We start from the raw sequence: 20,183 nt of genomic DNA, 5'->3' as shown, positions 1-20,183 counted from the left end.
GAACAATTCCAGATTTGAGCATCGGCCCAGGCAGACAGTTAATCAAGGTCAGCGCCACGTCGGGGCTCGTCCCCCTGCCGGGCCAAGGGGACTGAGGCCTTTTAATCTGACGGTTGGTGCCGGGATTATACCAGGTCAAGACCCCGTGGCCGGGCTGTCGGACCTGAGACGGGCAGGTTATGGTGGGATTCCTCGCTGCATCTGCAGCAGACTGCACAAGATTAAGGTCCGGCCACAGACAAGTGCCAGTGCCAATGTTTGCAGCGAAGATTTGGGTCGCTGCCTCCTAGACGACTTATTGATCAAAAACTCCCCGCAGCTCTTTGGCGAGCGTTCACACGACTGCAGGTTCATGAAAACACCACATATTCACCATCAGAATTATTCAACTCTCAATGAAGCAAATTAAAGATGAAAAACCTGTTTTTCTTCAGGAACGGGAATCACCGCCAAATCTGGCGTTCCACTCAAAATAAATGCTAATGCTAAGTGGGACTTTGTGCCAGCATTGCTAATAAACCTGAAGAGCAGCAAACATCTAAAATACATCACATGTCAACACACCGGCATAGTTCAGTAACAGCACAAAACCAGATAAAAGCTAATGTACCTTTATAGCTAGCTAACAAATTAGCACAAACAAAACACTTAATCCGTGACACACCAGTGCTAATGTGCTCCAACTGTGAATGAACAACACATGCTAATATAATTAGTTCCAGGAAACCTGACGTGCTACAGCTGCTAAACAATACAATTAAAGTCGAGAGTGCTAATGTACCGCTGGTGCTAATTAGCTTTAAACTTGAGTGTGTCACCAGTAGCTACACATCGCATATGCGTCCCTGTTGAAAAGAAACCTGCATCCCCTATATGCTTAAAATGCTTGAATGCTAACACACAGAATAGATAGAAATTACTGATGACCCAGTACTGACCAAGGTTCTACGAAACCGAAATGAGGACTATGATGCCTTTGCAAACAAAAAAAAGTCAAATGTTATGAGCTAGATTAGAACATTAGATTTTAAATCATGCGTCTGAAGATTTAGTGCGTTTCAAGCAAGCGTAAATCAAAGATGCATTTTAAGTCTAAATGTAGTACTAATAAATGTGGTGGTATGTACCTCCAGGGACAATGATGCTAACGTGTGTTCAGACACACTGTATAAAAGTGATGGGTTGAGGATGTATCATGAAACAGTGTTATGTCCTATTTTTCATACGCCACTAGATGGTGCTCTTGGTTTAGAAATGTGAGGTTTCATTACGTAATTTTACAGCAGACAGCGGCATCTGGTGGCCTCTGAAAATCGGGACACTGCTTCATGAAACCTCATCTACCCATCGCGACTGACTAATGCTAATATATATGGAGCGTGGTAGACAAAAATTGCCGACTCACCTCGACCGTTGAGCGTGAGCGCGCACTCGCTGCGGTTGTTGAGCGTGAGTGCGCACTCGCTGCGGTTGTTGAGCGTGAGCGCGCACTCGCTGCGGTTGTTGAGCGTCAGAGCGCACTCGCTGCGCGTGTTGAGCGTGTGGTTGTGCGTGTCCATGAAAGACAGCGCCTCGTCACAGTTGGTGCCCTGCTCCGTGTAGCTCTTGTCCATGGAGTTGACCATCACCGTCATCTCCTGCCGCGTGCTGTTGAGCGTCTCCTTGCGCTTCTTGGCCAGCTTCCTGCGGGGAGGACAAAACGCAAGTGTCATGTGACAAGAGTCAGGTGACAGCCATAACTCACAGAAGCTTACGAGGTGGCGCCCTAATGTGCTGTGGCTGCATTAGCTCACCGCGGCGCTCCAGATGCTCTGGCGAGCAGTGAAGTATAAATCCTCAGTAATGTGAGAAGGTGTGACACTAACCCAAATACATCGCCGTGCTGATGATGTATAATTAGCTTTGGTATTTCGGGGGCAGAAGAATTGGTGAACCGAAACAGTCAACCTGCTTTTATCGTGACCCATTTACATTCCGAAGTGCAGTGTTTCCCACCCAGAAGAGGAGGAGGCGTCCTGGTCCGGCGACCGGCGCGCGCCCGTCACTCGCTCGTGAATGAGAAACAAGTGACAAACAAAAGTGTTGTGATTAATAAAACATTCCCGCTGCTGCTCTGCGGTGTCGAAGCTTCTCCATTAACACGACGTGTCAAACAGCTTGAGAGTGAAACGGCTGTCACCGTGTTTGATCGCTGCCGCCGCTGGAGAAGACGGGTGAGGAGGGGGAGGGAGGGAAAATTAACTACGGCAGCTTTCCCACTGATCCCGGCACCTTGTATCTCTCCGTACGGCCTGTTTGACTGGCGCTCTCTGGCGCAGGCGACCGCTGTCTAATCACGCGCTCCTGCTGCTTTGTTTTCGCAAATCTCTTCTGTTTATTCAACCCGGGGCCATATGGCGACAACAGGCCCCCGCCGCCTTCAAACAGTCATTTGCTCCGAGGCCGCGACGTGAGGCTAATGGCGGATCCGCTCCTCATGAGCGCAAGCCGCAAAGTAGTGACAGTCTCATCTGCCGGACCGGACGCCATGTTTTTAATCTGCAATTAGAGCTGGAGACTGGAAACGGCAATCTTGAGTCATTTGTTGCGTGATGGCTTTGTGCTGTCGACAGAAGAGTGTGTGTGTGTGTGTACCAATATTAGCACTGAATTGGCAGCGCACACATGACTCGGATTCCCTTTAATCCTGCAGTTAATACTCTTATTCCTGCTTTCCATGAACGCAGCGCGGCAGATCAACAACGCAACTGTGGGATGTTTGCGCGGCGCGGAGGGCGCCAGATGAAGATTAATTGTTGCGCTCTTCTCTGCTAATTTGTAAGAGCAGAACATTTAGTGATAGATGACTGTATTACGAGGAAGTGCAGTGTAAAATGTTGGCGGGAGGTGATGAATGCGCTCATTCTTTCGAGTCCCCCCGATGCTAAATGTGAAGATCGCAGCAGAGGAAGTCAAGTTTGAAGTGCTAGAATTAAGAAATATGGCTTGTCTTCACTCGCTAATGCAGATGATGTCGGTGCGAGAATGTGTCAGAGGATCGGACAGAGACAATATTGAAGTCATCTTTGAAAAGTTCCACACTCCATTAGCCCGCCAAGCTTCCGTCGTATTTCAAAACAACCCATCCTCACTCTCATGGTAAAATACTGTATACTGACATTGGGAAAGCGTAGTTTTGCATCCTCTACTGACGCTAAAGGCAGCGTTCAGCGCGGCATGTTGATGCATTAGGTTTTGAATTGAAGCATATGTTCGGCCTGCCGCAGCATATCTACATTACAGCATGTCAATTTCCGTTTAGCTTCCGAGCGTCTCCCTGCCCCTCGCGCTACCACCAGCAAGGCTACACAGGAAGGAAAACGTTTTGTACGTGGACAGCTGTCTTCAGCGTCAGTATAGGACGATTCAGTCCATGTTCCCAACGTTGATGCCATGAGAGTGAGGATGGCTTGTTCAAAAACAAGTCTGGACGTTTTTGAGGTTTGTTTTTGTCGTTGCTCGGCATCAAAGCAAATCAACATAATAACTAGCTCAATGCTAACATGGCACAAATGCCTGTCGTGACGTCTTGAACATAGCACCCTTGGGGTCCAGTACGACTAAGACGACTTCCCTCCCGTCTCGCAGCGCCACACCCGCGAGCAAACCCAGGAGACCACACGGGCGACTCCCTCTGTGTTTGCAGAGAATCCGGGCGAACCAGAACTCTGATGTGTGTGTGTCTGCCAGAATGTGTGTTCAGCTGGAGGTCTGACTTCTGATCTTCAAAACCGCCAGCTCAGCACAGCGAGGCCGGTTTCTGCCACAGAGCAACCTTGTGACATCGCACCACGACGGCGTCATTAGCAGCGACCGGATGACTGACACCCAGCTGGCCAGGGCAACGGCGGCGCCACTGATCCTCCCAGCGGGGGAATTTCATTTGCCGCTCTCTTGTTCTTTTCCATCCACAAAGTCATCGATAGAAAGTCAAGCGGCTGGTTCAGACTCTGATGACTTGATTGCTTCATCGATTCTCTCTTTAAAAAAACACAACAGCAGCAGAAACATTGTTCCAAAAATCCATCTTTTCTTCTGAAATGTTTTGAAAGACTGGCAATTTAATGGTAACCAACTGGCAAGCAAGAAAAACAAGACTTGGTCTTTCAAGTTGCGAGTGGGAGGAATGAAAAAAGTAAAAAAAACAGAGACAAAGGCAATTAAAATGTGACTCTTGGATTAAAAAAAAACAATCAAAAGAGATTCACTCTAAAGTCAACAACTCTTTTGAGTGAGGGTTCACCCAGCCACGCATTCCTCTGTTCTGAGGTTGGGTCAAGGGGGCAGCAGCTGGAGTAAAGAGATCCAGACTTCTCCCCTCACGAAGACATTCTCCAGCTCTTCTGTGGAAGCACTGAAGTATTCCTGCTCAACAACCAGGTATAGACACCAAAGACTGGGTCTGCACCTGGTCCTCCTCCCTCAGTTGAACACCGAACTCAGGACCTGACCTGATGCCCCAGTCAGCTGGACTCTCTGAGAGGAGCAGTGATTCTGCTCTCATGGTTGAGCTTGTAAGACAAAGCCTCTTCAGTCACTTCACACAGAACATAGCAGAAGAAGAACTTGCCCTTTGGCTCAGCTCTTCTGTCTGTTGGACTGCATCCTTCCCTCACTCATGAACAAGACACCAAGACCCTTGAACTGCTTAACCTGAGGACGGATCTCATCCTGAAAAGTCTGATCAAACCTTGCAGCTCCCTCCACAACCATCTGCCATCAGTATGCTAGCGAATAAGTGGCCAAAGTTCCTTTGGTGAAACTGTTTGCGGGACTTATCTAACCATTCAAACATCCTAATTATTTCCTGTCATCATGTGACCTGCTCTCACCACCAGCTTGTTAGTATGCAGAAGTCGAAGGAGCAAAAAAAAAAAAAAAATCCTCAGTCTTGTAGCAATTAGTGCGATTCCTGCTGCAGCTCAGGTCTAACAAAGGTGGTGACCCGCTGGCGCTGACGCATGTTCCGACCCTCCGCTCCTCCACCCCCCGACATGGGAGGCGACTACTAAACACATGGTTCAGACTCAGAACCAGTGAAACAATGAAACTAAAAAAAGAGTTTTCACAGTCAGAGTCGACAGGTCACATGTTCGCTGGTCTTGGTCAATAACACAGCTTTGCTTGATTTTCAAGATAAAAAAAAGTTTGAGGCTATGAGCAAATGTAATTTGCTTTTAATTTTTTTTTACATACATTTTTAATTTTAAATGTCTTGTGGACATAGTACTAATTTTAAAACAATCTCTATTTATATTTTTACCAATGTATTTATTTTTTCAAAATTAAAAATACATATATATGTATAATTAACTATGTATTAATGTATCACTATTACTTGATTAAAAAACCAAAATATTACCAAAAAACATAATTTTAAACTTCTAAATATATTGAAGTATATTACAATATTGTTTACACTTAATATTTATTCTTAATATATAAAATTATTCTCCATTTTTATTCATGACAAATAAATGTGTATAAGCAAATGAAAATGTAACTCAGAATATATTTGTCTTGTTTCCTTTAGCAAAAGAGCGACGCTACAGATGTGTGACTCTGATCTCCTGCTGCTCAGAAATGTATTTCAGGCGCAGAGAGATTTATGTGTTGTTGAGTCGTTACATGGAAAAACGAGTGACGTCGGAGCAGATTTATGTCGAAAGTGACCGAGCGGCAGATGGAAATGAAATATTTCACTCTCTCTTAACGGCCGATCAAATTGTTTTTCCCGCAGATGGAATAAAACAGCAGACGACAATCCATCTCAACGCGACGCGTGAAACTAATTGTCGGACGAAATCGTTTAAATAATGATCATGAGTCGGTTCTGAGGAATGTGGAGGAGAGAACCTACGCAAAGGCACGTGACTCCTTTACATTAGTGTCATCGCAGTGCGATATTAGGACGCTGGACGTCAACTGTTGCTGCTACGACGGACGATGAGTGTTGGCAGAAAACAAATCCATAAAATAAAGAAGAATAAAGTTCAGCTAAGAAAACTATTCACATGTAAGAAAACCACAAAGAAAAAGACCATCAAGAAAGACAAACTTGAGAAAATGAGCAAAAAATTAGCAAAATAACTGAATGTTAAATACTAGAAATTTTTGAAAAAAAAAAAAAAAAAAATCACAATTTCGGCACAAAAGAACAAACATTTTTTTTAAAGTCCACAGTCAGGACCATAGTTATAGATTTAAATAGTGAGATTCAAAATATTTCTTTAAAGTTCAGAAATCTTATTAATGAGACCTAAATACACAGACTGCTGAAAAGACAAATCTGGATTATAGGTCACTAATAACAAAAACTAAACTGAAAACAATGTTTAATAAGAAAAAAAACACTCTTCTACAGTTGAGGTTGAGAGAGGGAATCGTTTCAGACGGCAGTAATTCTAAACGTGAGAGTCTGGTTAGCGCCAAGGACCTTGAATATTTATATAGTCCTCTCAGCTCACTCTGAGCATCTCCTCGCTCGTTTACGTCCCAACTCCAGGAAGGTAAACATGCGGAGGGATCGATGCGGGTGTAATTAAGGTTTGGGCAGAACCAGGCGAGTCGGCAGAATGTGTCAGGAACTAATAGAGAGAGCGTGTTCCTGCCGCGCACCTGATGGATGACTGGGACCCTCGTGGGAGCCCGACCACCAATCGCCAGTGTCCCATTGATCCGGGGGAACGGCGTCAGAACGCCGAGCGTCCGCCTGATTAAAGAGCGGCCGTATATTTGATGGCACATGTGACTGCATGGACGATGAGCCAGATTGACTGATGTCGGCTTCGCACCTTTGGCAGCTGCGCCAAACTGAATATTTTGGCGCCGGCGGGGTGGATCTCGTGCCGTGGAGGGCTTTGATGAATGTGTGGGTGCTTTAATGGGCTGACGGTGATGTCATAGATGACAGGCGTGGATTCAGGAATTAAAATCTCAGATTGAAAGTGGAGTTGCGGGCTGAGTGGAGGTGAAGAGGCTGGCGAGAGCGCGACACCTCGCTCAGCTGGACGGCGGAACGTGATCACCACCTGATGAATATTTCATTCGGCTGGGGATCTTTGCTGCTCTTTGTAGTGACGAAACAGTGCCAAATAGTGCTCTGGTCACTATTATAACTCTCTGTTTTCGGCATCAGTGCCGTGAGATATCATTTCTACAGCTGAGATTCGGTGCGCGGCGACTGTGATGCGTTATCTCCAGGTGAACTGTCAGGCCTTCTTTGATGCTCTCGACGCTGTGATCACAGGCGTCCGCTGACAGATTAGCCGCCGTCCGTCATCAAGGGTGAGAATCAGCCGTCTCACTCAGAGGTGAGATCCGGAGACGGGGCGATCGATCGTGCGCCATTCTGCGATCGGTTCACCACTCCGACGTGAGAATATTGACCCACAAACATGAAGAACAGGGTGATGATGACAGAGTCGCCAAGAGATGAAAGACTGGACAAGTTTCAACACTTCAAAGCATTACACTTCACATAGCATTTGACCAAATATTGTCAATATTCAAATGCACGCGTCAACGATGTAACAAGGATCTTCCAACACCAGCAACCCCACTGGGATTCAAACTGATAACATTATTGCTACCTACTAAGCTAGCTAGCTGCACCGTGTAGAGGAAAAATGCCTAGGTAGCTAACAGTTAGCTTATACTTACAGAAGGTAATTATATGATTGACATCTAAAAGGCTAAAACAAAGTTCATTATAGAAGTTCCTAATAACCCATTTCATGTCAGAAGCAACCTAGCCAAAATCCAAAGGTAGCTAAAGACGTTGGACCTTTTTGTTTAATCGTGCGAGCTGTTGCCCACCAGAGGCTGGACGGACTCACGGTACAAAACGTAATTAAAATGGACATAAATTAATGTGATTAGGCAGGTGGTCATAATGTTAATGCTATGCTAAACAACGTAGATAGTTCAATGGTTACGTTTGTTTCACACAGTTTGGACGTGCAGCAGCAAGTTGTGAGTCTAAACCGGACACATGCAGACGAGGCTAAAGGGTTAGCTCTAGTGCTTGAGTTGATGGCAGCGTTTCATAAATGTGCATTTGGAGTGCGGGTCAGTGAAGCTAACGCGGAAGACGTTCGACGGGCCGCATGTTTTTTGTCTCATTAGGCTTCCGCCAGCAAGCAGACACACAGCGTTGATGAAGGGTGAAGCGGCGCCCCCTGCGTCCTCCGGCAGGGATTACAGCGGCTGTAATCTCTGCGGCCGGGAGCGGAGGGAGCCCAGAGATGGTGGCATGCATGGGACACGGCGTGGAGGTGAGCAGCATGGCACTAACATCACAGCCAGTGGTTACTTACAGGTAGTAAGTGTAGGAGTGATAGGTTCTTCTGCCGAGTGGGGTGGTGGAAGGATAAAAGCAGTAGTGGAGGGGGGGAGGGGATGGAATGAAAAGGAAAGAAAAAAGTAAAAATATATTAATGTTTTGAAAAAAGAGAAGAAATGAACAAACTCAGATATGGTGAGAAACACGTGGAGGCGGCTAAGTGATCGTGAGGGCAGGAGGTGGAGTCATGCCGACGGCCCGCCGGACGCTCGCGACCCCGCGGCGGACCATTAATGAGAGTTCGGGATGCCTCGCGCGACTCTCCGCCGCTCGCAACTTAGACGGTGACGTCGCCTGCGTGTCCGCGCTGACTGAGACTAATTGAAAACAATTCCATTAGAGCGCTGCCGTTTTCAGAGCGGGAAATCTAAGAGGTCATTTTGGGCTCAGCATGTTAGTTTGATGAGAAATGATGAGGTTTGTTTCCTGGGTACTGAAATAGAGACGGAATTTTTTTTAATTTATTTTTTAATTTATTTAAAAGAGAGTTAAAAAAATAGATTTTTAAACGGATGTTTCTTGTAATAACATTTTTTTCCTTCTATTAAAAATAATTTTGTTTTGGCATCAACTTTATTTATATATTTATTTTTAAGATTTTTTTGTTACAGTTTTGTTTATGTTGAATAACATACATTTTTCATGTGGCTTTTTTGCACATTTTTGTATATGCATTATTATTGTCCATTTCTCTTGTTTAAATGTTCAGAATATATTTGAGGCATATCATTTCAGTCATACGCATGTGGTCATAATGTTATGAGCTTAAACCATTTAAAGGGCTCCCTCTCTGTCCATCTTCAGGAGGCGCTGTGGCGGCCTCCTGCGTGGCCCCTGAATATAGAATGAAGGACTGATACACAACAGAGTAATTGGATTTTTATTTATTTAAAGCTGCTCTTGCTCTTCAAGCTTTGGACAAAAGCGAGTTGGTATTTGCGCTGGCGATTGCTCAGAGATGAACAGAAGCCCTTCCCTCCCCCTCGCCGTGCTCCACAGCTAATGTAAACTTAGCCTTTAGCCACACGGTCATCCTCACTCATAATATTTTCTCCCTCCTCCGCCCCTCCCCCCGCGTGTTCCCCTCTCATCCCCACGTTTGTGGCTGCCGTGGAAGCTGATTAATTTTTCATGCCACAGTGTATCTCACGGCTGTAAACAGCACTAATGGTGCGGAACAACACGAGCGGCTAATCACTTATTCACCACCACTCACAGACCAAAACACAACGGAAAAGGAACTTCATTCCCAAAAGTGACCTCACCACAGTATTTTGAGGACAGAAGAAGAGGCTTACCGTTTTTTCATCAGCAGCACGACGCCGAGGAAGATGATGACGAAGAGGAGGATGCCGGCGATGACTCCGGCGATCTTCACCGTGTGGTCCGTCTGCTTCTCCGGCTCCACCGCGTTCGGCTTGTGGGTCGCTGATCCTGAAACATGAGTCACAGAGTGACTTGCTGGACAAGACAAATGACAAGTGATTGTTAAATCTGAACACCACTAACTTTATAATGTCACCTTCACCAAAATGGCGATGTCACTCAACATGGCCGATTTATGGCATTACTTAGCCGCGTCCCCCAAACTCCCCAGAAACCTACACCCACTCGTCTGGGGAATACTCGGGTTCTCCAAGGTGAACTGAAGGCTATTGTCCTGGGGCATCCTCCCTGTAGGACACCTCACTACCAAGCCATCCAGGACACATCCTGTGCCTTCCAACTGACTTCTCTTGGAGGAGCTGTGGCTCTACTTTGAGTCCCTCCCAGATCATCCTTCCCTCACGCACGACCCTTGGAAACTAAGGGTCTTGGACTAAGACTGAAATATATAAGACGTATCGTATATATTCATGGGTTCCAAGTCAATAGGTCTATTGACTGAAACAAATAGGAACGTTCTACCATATAAAGCAGCTGCGAGTCTTCCATATGACTTATCTTAAATAACTCGAACCAACGTCTGGCCTCTCCACTCTACTCAGTATGGAAGGACAAAAGAGCGGTGTGGGCGTGTCCCGGCCTCAAATTAAAAAGCCTGCTGTTTGTAAATGGGATTAAAAACTCAAATGAAGTTTGATGAATCGATATCCTGAGGTCCAGCGTCCCTGAGTGGACTCCAAACATGGGAGTAATGTTTACCCCAGATGCTAAGTGGCTCCCCGTTTGTCTCCGAGAGTCCACCTTACGCCGCGGCAGATAAGCGCTCGCCGTCTTTACCCTTCTCTTAATCATGTTTGTGGCTTTTTTTTCCCCGCTGTGGCGGAAAAATGCAGTAAGCTCCGCTTGGAAAGATAATAACCTCAGTGAAGATAAAAAAAAAAACATGCCTGAAATAACCAAAACATTAAGTTTCAGCTGGAGCAGGAGATAGCCAACAAGAACACGCGACAGAAATAAAGCGGGAAAAGTGTTTTGTTTTGTGCTGCTTTGATAAGAAGACGAAGGAAGACAACAGTGCTGGGCCTGAACACCATTACTCCTTGTCAGCAGTGCTGAGTTTAGAATGATAAATGCTTCCGTCACACACATCTTTCCGTCTCCGCTCCATCAGAATAGGTAAATATCCGTCCTGGCTTCTGGTAGTGACACATTGTTGCTGCTCAGTCGTGCTCTTATCAACCCTGCAGCTCTTATTTAGTATCTCGCCGGCCCAGCGGCGCAGGATTTCAGGACTGCTGACGTATTAACAATCATGTCCGAACGGATGGGGTTGATTTTATCGGCGCCTCATGGTGGCGTTTGAGCCGTCACCAGTCAGTATTCTTGTCGTGTGGAGGAACTGAGATAGTGAGCAGAGTTCAGGAACCCACCGACTTGAATGGAGCCACAAACTTGCAGAATTCATTACAGCAGCGATTTCCTTGAATGACAGCAATCAACCCAAACATTTTAATCCCTGGGCGAGTCACTCAATAGCCGTTTCAAAACAAAAACACATCATTTATGAAAGAGCTAGATTCTTAAATCTCCTGAAGAACATCTGACCTCTGAGCCTGACCAACCTCTTGGATTTGACAGAGCAAGAACCAGGCTGAAGGGAAACCTTCAAGCCCTTCGCTGTGATCACGTCTGACATGAGGCTGGTTCTGGGGTGCAGGGTTCAGTGCTGGTGGGCTAGCAACTGTCAGAACCGTCTTTGGCCCCGTGCGAATCCCCGACAAGAAAGATTCATCAGCATGAGAGTAGGGCTGGATCAATTCTCACAAGGGGTCCATTTGGGCTCAGAGATGCAACTCTGTGCCTTGAGTCCCGGCTTGATCAAACCCCGTTAGGCCTGCCGAAACACCAGCCATCCCTATCCCACCATATATCCCACCAACTGCCACTCAATCCAGGACTATGACTCCACCTACCTCCCCTCGGCCATCGGTTGAGATGGAGTCTCTGGATGCTTAGGGAGGTGTCCAACTGAAGGGAACATTTTTTAGCTGAGCCCAAAACCATGGTAGGGTTTCACGCTGTCAAAAATACATGTATGCATGTTTGTCCACTCCACGGTCAATTTTTTTGGGGTACTTCCACACTGCAGATGTATTAGGATCTGCTCTGCCCCCCTGTGGTTGAATAAATGATTTTTGCTATCTATCACTCTTTATCGAAGAACTGTCCATGAAGTCTGAGGATTGCCATGGACCAGATCCAGAGTTCTTCTCAACCTTAAGGAAAAACCCAAGAGGGATTGCATTAACAGTTCCAGTATGTGCTAGGTCCTTAGTGGTGGTGTGAGGTAGGGAGGGCACAGATTGTTGAGGAGGAGCCCAAGCGTAGGCAAGAAGCTCCTCTGTCGCCCTGAAGCCTCACCACTGACAGATCTTTCATTTTCCTGTCAGTTTACGCAGCAGAGCTTGACGTAAACAAACCTGGTCGCTCTGACATTATCAGCCTGGTGAAGCGTCATTTGAACAGACGTATAGACAACACTTTTTCAACCAATTTTCTCTTCCAAATATGAGCTTTGCGTGTGATTACGACAATAATGACATTCCCTGTGTGTGTAATTTGACGGAAGCGTTGGCTTCACATTCAACAAACCCCAAAGTTATTGCGTCTCTTTATCACGCGGAGGCTTTAATCAAACTGAAATAATGAGAAATATTCATGAAAGTGCGTCTCTGCCGTCGCAAATCTCCGACACATCAAGTGACAGTCACACCTCAAAGTCGTCTTTCATGTTTGCTCGCGACGAGATCAAGGAAACGGAATCGTCATCGTTCAGTCTGAAACAGTGGAGCTGATCATCTCTCTCACACACACACACACACACACACACATGCAGTGGGTGCCGGCTGAGTCATATCAAACGCCTGAGTTTTCGGGAGAGGTGGACTCTGACCTGTTAGCTGGTTGTCTCCGGCCGCCGGGGCGATGCGGAGGTACGGCGTCGTGAGCTGAGTCACCAGAATGGCGGCTGAGTCGGCATGCAGCAGCAAACAAGAGAGAGAGAGAGAAACCACAACACAAACTTCATGCCAACTTCAGCCACGACACACAAATGGATTTATAGAAGCTCTGAACATTTTAGCAAAGCTGTCGCCACATAAAGGGTCAATGAAGTCGCAACAGGGACAACAACCCCATAAGCTGAGTGTAAGTAAGAAACACGTTATTTAGGCCACTAGATCAGTTCATTTGAGAGCTTTGTGGGAGTCAAGGACTCACTCAGATGTGTAGGACTTCATGATGACGCCTGCTCTCTAAAGTACAGTGATTCACCTAAGTGTGGGATCCATGAGTCACTTCGATTAGAATAACAATCACAAGAGTCACTCTGTTTTGTTTTTTTGACACGTTACAGCTGTCGGGGGAATCACTCAGATGTGTGGGACTCTAGTCTTGCAACTCAAGTTATTAGCAACCTGTCGGTCAAATCTCACCTGACGAGCCCAACCCATTTCTTGAGCATGAACTCAGTTAACTAGGACTCATTAAGCTGTGTGGACCAAGTCACCAGTTAGAGCCCCTTCCTTGACTCACTTCCTGTCAGGCTACTTGCTGACTGAGTCATCAAGTTATTCAACTTGAGTTACAGGGCATCACGCAGTTGTGTGGGATTCAAGGATTCGTTCTGCTCCGTGACTCAAATAAGAGGGTAAAACTCACGACTCCACCAAATGAAGTCGGACTGTGTTATGCTTTGACTTGCTATTATTCATGTTATGAGATTTGGCGCAGTAATAAAGGAGACAGTCAGATGATGAACTGCAGATGAAAGTCTCTCTTGCTTTATAAACACGTGCATCATGCTCCTCTTCATCAGAGTCAGCCTGCACCTGATGGAGCCGCTACAACAAGAAATCCATAGTGGAAGTGCCCGTGAATCTTGGCTACACGGGCGAGTCGAGGTCTAGTGACAAGACCTCCCGTCCCGGCCAGGATGGAGTGTGACTTGGCTCCCACAGGTCTTATCAATTCTGGTCCTGGATCGATGCGGCTCAGAGTTCATCAGCGCTAATGTGCCGAGCTGGCCGTGCGGCGGCATGGCTAACTACCTGCAGACCTTCAGGAGCACAACGACACCCCTCACCCCCCGCCAGGGTGAACCTCAATCCATGCATCAGCTTCATTTATGCGCTCACGTGTGTGAACCAGCTCAGCTCTGCTTTAACTGTGGAGATCCGTGCTGAGCAAAAACAAACAGATCTGAGGACCTGCTCTGAGCCGCACAGATGATACTGTGGTCCACCAGAGGGCCCCGGTGCGGAAATGGGAACTGTATGCCACTGATCCGATTCCTTGTGAGCGGACAGGAAGTGAGATTGACTCATTACTTGATACGTACAGTCAGATTCACTGAACTGAAGTTCATCTAACTCAGATTGTGAGACAGGAAGTGAGTCAGACCAACTGAGTCAACAAGAACAGTAACACATATGAGTCTCTACCATAGAATTGAGACTCACACATTACATGGTGCTTGACAGGAAAGGAGTCTATTTGGACGTGAATCCACAAGTCAGTTCATCTTCCTGTTTGAGTCCCAGGGACTCACTAGGTGACTTGGCGATTACCATGTTCATGGGTGAGATAAGAGATAAGCAAGTGCACGTCTTCAGACAGGAAGTGAGTCAGAATCATATCGTCACAAAACCGTTATATTCAAGTGACTTTATGGGTTCTTTTAGGACTCATTCAGATGGGTGGGACTTGCAGATTGCATTTTGAGCTAATGGTAGCGCAGCCTTGTAACTCATGGGTCAATCCACAAAGGTGAGTTCCTGTACTGAGTGGGTCCTGTTGTGGGCCTGGATGCTCAGTTATGTTCAGCCATGTTAGGAGCCAAACATCACACGTCAGCAGTGACTCGTCCTACCTTTGGTGGCGACTCGAACACAGTCGATCTTGGTCTCCTGCAGGGAAACAAGAGGAGGGAGAGTCAGAACACTTCCAGGCGCGACGGAACACAACAACACCCCTCGACAAAACAGAGCGGCCGGTTCCACGTCGTCTCCGCTCGTCTGTCAGCTCGACCGCTGCGATTAGCACAGTTGCCGCGGGAGGTGCAGGCGGACGCGGGGCCCGTGACAGGCTCGCCAGGCTGCGTGACGCCGCGGTGGGGGAGCTTTTTATGAATATGTAGTTTTTAAAAAGAGGAACTCGCAGCCGCCACAATGGCGAGCGGCAGAGAGGACAGACGGGGACGGCGGCAGCAACATGAAAACAAGCCACACAAAAGACGGTCGTGTCCCCGCGTGCTCCCGGCTCACAGGCGTAAGAGCGCTGGTGAGCTTTTGCCGTGACTCGTCTTTTGTGGACTTTTCTATCCCGTTAATTAAAAGCCCGTTGACAATGAGCGAGTGACGCTTTCAAACTTCCTACAGTCCACGTTCTGTCTTCTCTCCACCAGATATCAAAAATGTGCCGGAGCGGTGGCAGCCAGCTGAAACCCTCTCCAGTCTTCACTCAGAAAACAGACGTAGAATTAAAAAAAAGAAAGAATCATCTTTGTGTGAAAGAGAGAACTTTTCAAGAAGCACAGTCATTACTGCAATTACATCACTTCCACCAGGCGGGTCAAACGGAAGGCAGCGATGGCCGGACGTGAAAGTGGGTCGCTGCACGTCAGTGCCACTTATCACACAGCGGAGACTCCGCTGGTGTTTGTGCTCACACTCATCCCTGATTCATTATTCATCACTTTGGTTTTTCATTTTGCCATGAGAACTTTCTGACATGCATTTTTAATTTCTTTCAATTACAGTGAAAGGAATGAACCAATGCTCACATGCTTTTATGGTGAGCAACTTTATTTTATTGGGTTTTAACTATTTCTTTTTTGTTTTTCCACTGTATCTGACCGTTTTCACTTTTTATATCTTTCCAGTTAGTTGTTTATTATTTTCATTTTTTTGCCTATATACATATGTTTTTTCAAATATATATATATATATCTCATATATATTCAAATATATATGTATATATTTGAAAAAACATTTTGTGATCGCTTCTTTTTTCGACCTACTTATAATTTCATTTTAATTTCAACTTTATTTTTTAGACCACCTTCATGTACATATATATGACTACATATACTTTTAATTATTCCTAAACATCAATAAAATTTGTATTATTTATTTATTTTGTCTTGACATCATACTATGATTTTTTTCCTCCATTTTTTTCTTTATCACACGTCCCATTGAGCCATAGACTCCAACTGCATGGCTGCATTGCTTTAAACCAAAACTCCACAAAAGCTACAGCTAGCAAGAAACAGGAAGAAGACGCACCCCATTGGCGGTGCTGACGGCCTGGTAGTAGATGCTGTAGCTCTTCTGGGGCAGCAGTGGGGCGTTCCAGTAGCCGTTGTAGGTCTTGTTGTCGCCGACGGTGAAGGGTTGAGCCGAGTGGATGCCGGCGGCCGGGAACTGAGCGGTGAAGTAGTACTGCGAGTTCAGCAGCGTGGCGTTCTGGAAGTGGATGGGAACTGGGTAGCAGCGCAGGATCTCAGCGGTGCCACGAGCCCGACGTGGACGCTCCTCCTCCACCACCACCTGGTAGGCACTGCAACAACACACGGGGAAACACTTTCAGGTTCACGGACTCCACCTGACACCCCATGAATAACTGAAATTTAATGAATCTATCTTCCATCTTTGTTTTGTTGCAGGAGCACTTTTGGCGTTCACCAGTGACACCATGAGGACCTGCCTATTGGACCTTTTCTAGTTAACCAGTACATTTGAAAGTGCAGAGGTAAAATTGTTATTAGAAATGATTGAATACAGAAGTATAAAATAATGAAAATAAAACTGAATGAGGAAAAGATTTAAATAATAGTGTGAGATTTAAAATCTATATAATCTATCCCAATATAAATACAAAAAACATTTTCAATATTAAAGTGAACGCTAAAATAGTAATATCACTAGGAGGTTTCATATTATAATACATACTATAACATATTGTGATAAAATAATTCCTTGAAACAAATATGAAATTGATCTAATAAACATACATAAAAAATGTAAATGATAAAAAGTATGCTAAAATTGAATTATTGTTAGAAACAAAATACATGTAGACTAAAGATGCTCTTTGTAAACGGCTTCTCTCTCCTCCTGCTCCTGCCACTAAACGGCTCCTTCACTGATATTCTAGTGAGACTCTATTGTCAGCAGGTAAGTCACCACAGAGTAGAGATTGTTCAACATGAGTCCCTCCACCTTCATATTCCACTGCCCAGAGTTACGTCCCAGTAGTGATCAAACAAGAGCAAGAGAACAGAGATGACAGAGGCGGTCGCCATGCTCTCAGTTGGTCTTCATTTATCACGGAGGGAAACTCTTTAGCATTTCCTGCACGTCAACATGGAGCAGGATCAGAACTGCGGCTCTGTGTGTCGGACAGAGATGCTGTTGTCTGCGACCCGGCTCTACGAGTTGGTATGCGCCCGGCGTCCGACCAGACAACGAAGGAGTCTGTTTACTGACGTGATGAAGACCCAGAGAAGGGAGAAATGAAAAGAGTACCCTGACAGAGAACAAGTCTCAGCATCTCTGGCGTCAATCATCAGATTCTGCTCGGCCTGTTGAGTCACTCAACTGAGTCAAACTCGGATGCAGTGGGAGAGCGCCGAGCTCGCTCAAAACTTCAGTGAGTTAACACACATCTGGAGAGAACAAGTGGAAGAACGGGAAGAAAGTTTTCCATCTCAGTTTGTCCACAGCCATTCAATTTGAAAAGTAAATACAGTATTCCGGATAAAATCTGGCAAAAAGATTATTAAGGGCAAACCATAAAATAATAGTCATATTTATCCTGCAGATACATTTACTTATTGTTAACTCCATTCTTGCATGTGGCAAGATTAGAAAATAAAAGGTATTAAACAACGTGATGAGTCAAAACAATCGCCAAACTGCACGTCATGATCAGAGCAGATGTATAAACAAAACTGAGACTCCTCCAGTGAGGTTCCAAAAACAAAGATGTGTCAGCAGGGCGACCTTCTTAAGCGGCCCAGACAGAGAGCAAATGGCCCCAGAGATGATCAATTGTTCCCTGCCGTGGGTCGCGGGTGATGAGGCGTCCCCCTTGTGTGAACAGCGAGTGCTCCATTAACCCTTCAGCGTATCATGACACCACCTCGTGTTGTCCCACTTCCTCGCAGCTCGAGTGGCGGGAGGCGACCGAAATATTTAATCCTGCTGCGAGACAGTCGGCAGGAGAAAGCAAAAATCAGCCTTTAATTACTTTCTCCCACTGAGAGCCAGGGTCGAAGGTCGCGGGAGGGTGTGAAGCGCTTGTCTTCGACGTGAAATATCTTGGGTTTTGCCTCAAATAAAGTTCAGTTGTCATATATATATATATATATATATATATATATATATATATATATATATATATATAAATAGTTTGAGATAGTGTGTATTTACCAGTCAGGTTTTTTTTGCCAAGGATTTTTCTACTTTTCATCTCCAAAATTTAAATTATCGACTGTAGTTATTGCTTATATTTTTTGTCGTTCGTTTTTTTGTGGACCATTTTGTCACAAAGTCACATTTTTTGTTATCCAAATGTTCTCCTCCATTATTATTCTTCATTTGTAAATTATATATCTCATCCACTTATTTACAATAATTTCACATTATTTTTCACGAGAGAGAAAAAACTAAGTATGTTCTTTATTTGTCTTGTCCTTTTTATTTTCACTTGTCAAGATTATTGATTTTTACTTTTTCCGTATTTTTTTACATTTTATTTTTTTACATTGAATTCTACATACATACATACATTCTAGGATAAAATATTAAACTGTGTTTAATTGTGATTTATTGCCATTTAATTAGAATATTTTTAAAATAAATTTCCATAATATAACACACAAAATGGTAATTTAAAGTTCGACTTCCTGATCCCAACAACAGTTTGGAGTAGATGATAATTTTACGATTCCAGCCCAATATGAATATATTACAACCACATCTGCTGGAGCTGTGATTCCTAACAATTACAAGCGTTTGATGTCAGGATTCTGCTCAGGCTGCTGAAACACTGCGTTCCCTCCAAACAATAAATCGATCATCAGCCGATGCTCATAAATATTCCACGCTTCTACAAACAGCTCCGACACGACCACCTCCCGCTTCACTCCTGCGTGAACTTTATATTCCAGATCGATCTGCAGGCGGTGGATCTGCCGGCTCCCGGCGGGCGGCGGCTGATGATGCGATGATGCGACTTCATGATGTGACGACTCTCTTTCCCTGCGGGTGAGAAACTGAGCGCCGGCGGCAGCGTGGAAGAAAAACCCTCGGCATGTGGAAAACGTGAAGCTGCAAATTCAAAAAGCCGCTCAGCTCTGATCCTCGGTGAGTGGAGCGGCTCCATGTTTGCTGATGTTTGCACAACAGTCTGAACGTGGAGTTTATTTACCGGAGAACAGAGTAATTAGACGGCGTCTCATCGGCGGCTCCGATGGGGGCAGATCCTGCATCATCAGAGGAGACGGTTCCCTCTCGTGCTAATGTGGCCGACAGCAGCTGACACTCGTCACCTCACGCTGAGTTCATAATTCCGCCCTGAGTCATTGTGACAGACGCAGCCGCACACTCATCCTGGACGCAGTGACACATGAACACGCTTGACAACAGACTTACACGCCGTCAGATCATCCTCGGAGCGACCAGTTCCACATGAGTCCACATTGTGATGTCAATGTCCAACATTCATGCTATTTACAACAACTCACCCTGAGTACTACACTACTACACTTACGGCTGGAAATAACAGTAATGCTGACTACTTGAAGTACTAGCGTTACAACTCCCACCACCTTGCAACCCATCCTTACTCCCATAGCGTCTTATGTAGACGTCGGAAAGTGGACTTTTGCGTCCTATACTGACGCCAAAGGCAGCCTTCCGCTGCATATCCTGACGCCGTGGGCAGTGCGTCAAGTAAAGGAAAGACGGAGGTTGGAGTTATGCGCTGCTTTGGTTCTCCATATGACGACATGCCAATTGCCATTGAAACGCCACTGAAACATCTATGCATCAACATGCAACAGGGATGGCTGCCTTTGGCGTCGGTATAGGACGTCAATACATCCCACCATGGGAGCGATGATGACAATAATCCTTATTACTTGCTTTTACAACTACTATCAATCCTGATCACAAACAACTCTCACTATTCCGACAGTCCTAGAAATGAACAGTTTGGATGAACAGTGCCGCTGTTGCCAGGTAGCCATCTCTAAACGCAGCCATCGACGACACAAGCCCTCAGTGCTGTGACATCCACCTGTACTTCAGCGCGAGCTAAAGACTTGTGACTGCTGCGGTCAATAATT

General features: G+C 45.6%; 1 protein-coding gene across 7 annotated transcripts in view; it reads right to left on the bottom strand.

Moving 5' to 3' along the window:
- Positions 1-20,183, bottom strand: part of LOC128769573 (receptor-type tyrosine-protein phosphatase mu-like) — a 136,171-nt gene that overhangs the window by 30,706 nt on the left and 85,282 nt on the right. For 4 of the 7 annotated variants that reach the window (XM_053883394.1, XM_053883395.1, XM_053883396.1 and 1 more), the window contains exons 12-17: positions 16,117-16,390; positions 14,700-14,736; positions 12,723-12,797; positions 9,682-9,817; positions 8,358-8,387; positions 1,406-1,683 (exon numbers count right to left, since the gene is read on the bottom strand). In XM_053883394.1, coding sequence (XP_053739369.1) covers positions 1,406-1,683; positions 8,358-8,387; positions 9,682-9,817; positions 12,723-12,797; positions 14,700-14,736; positions 16,117-16,390 — 830 coding nt within the window. The remainder of the gene's footprint in view (positions 1-1,405; positions 1,684-8,357; positions 8,388-9,681; positions 9,818-12,722; positions 12,798-14,699; positions 14,737-16,116; positions 16,391-20,183) is intronic. The other 3 variants (XM_053883399.1, XM_053883398.1, XM_053883400.1) reach the window with 1 other exon arrangement.

Source organism: Synchiropus splendidus, chromosome 13, assembly GCF_027744825.2.
Source record: "Synchiropus splendidus isolate RoL2022-P1 chromosome 13, RoL_Sspl_1.0, whole genome shotgun sequence".
Lineage (NCBI taxonomy): Eukaryota > Metazoa > Chordata > Actinopteri > Syngnathiformes > Callionymidae > Synchiropus > Synchiropus splendidus.
This window is presented reverse-complemented; position numbering and strand designations above follow the sequence as displayed.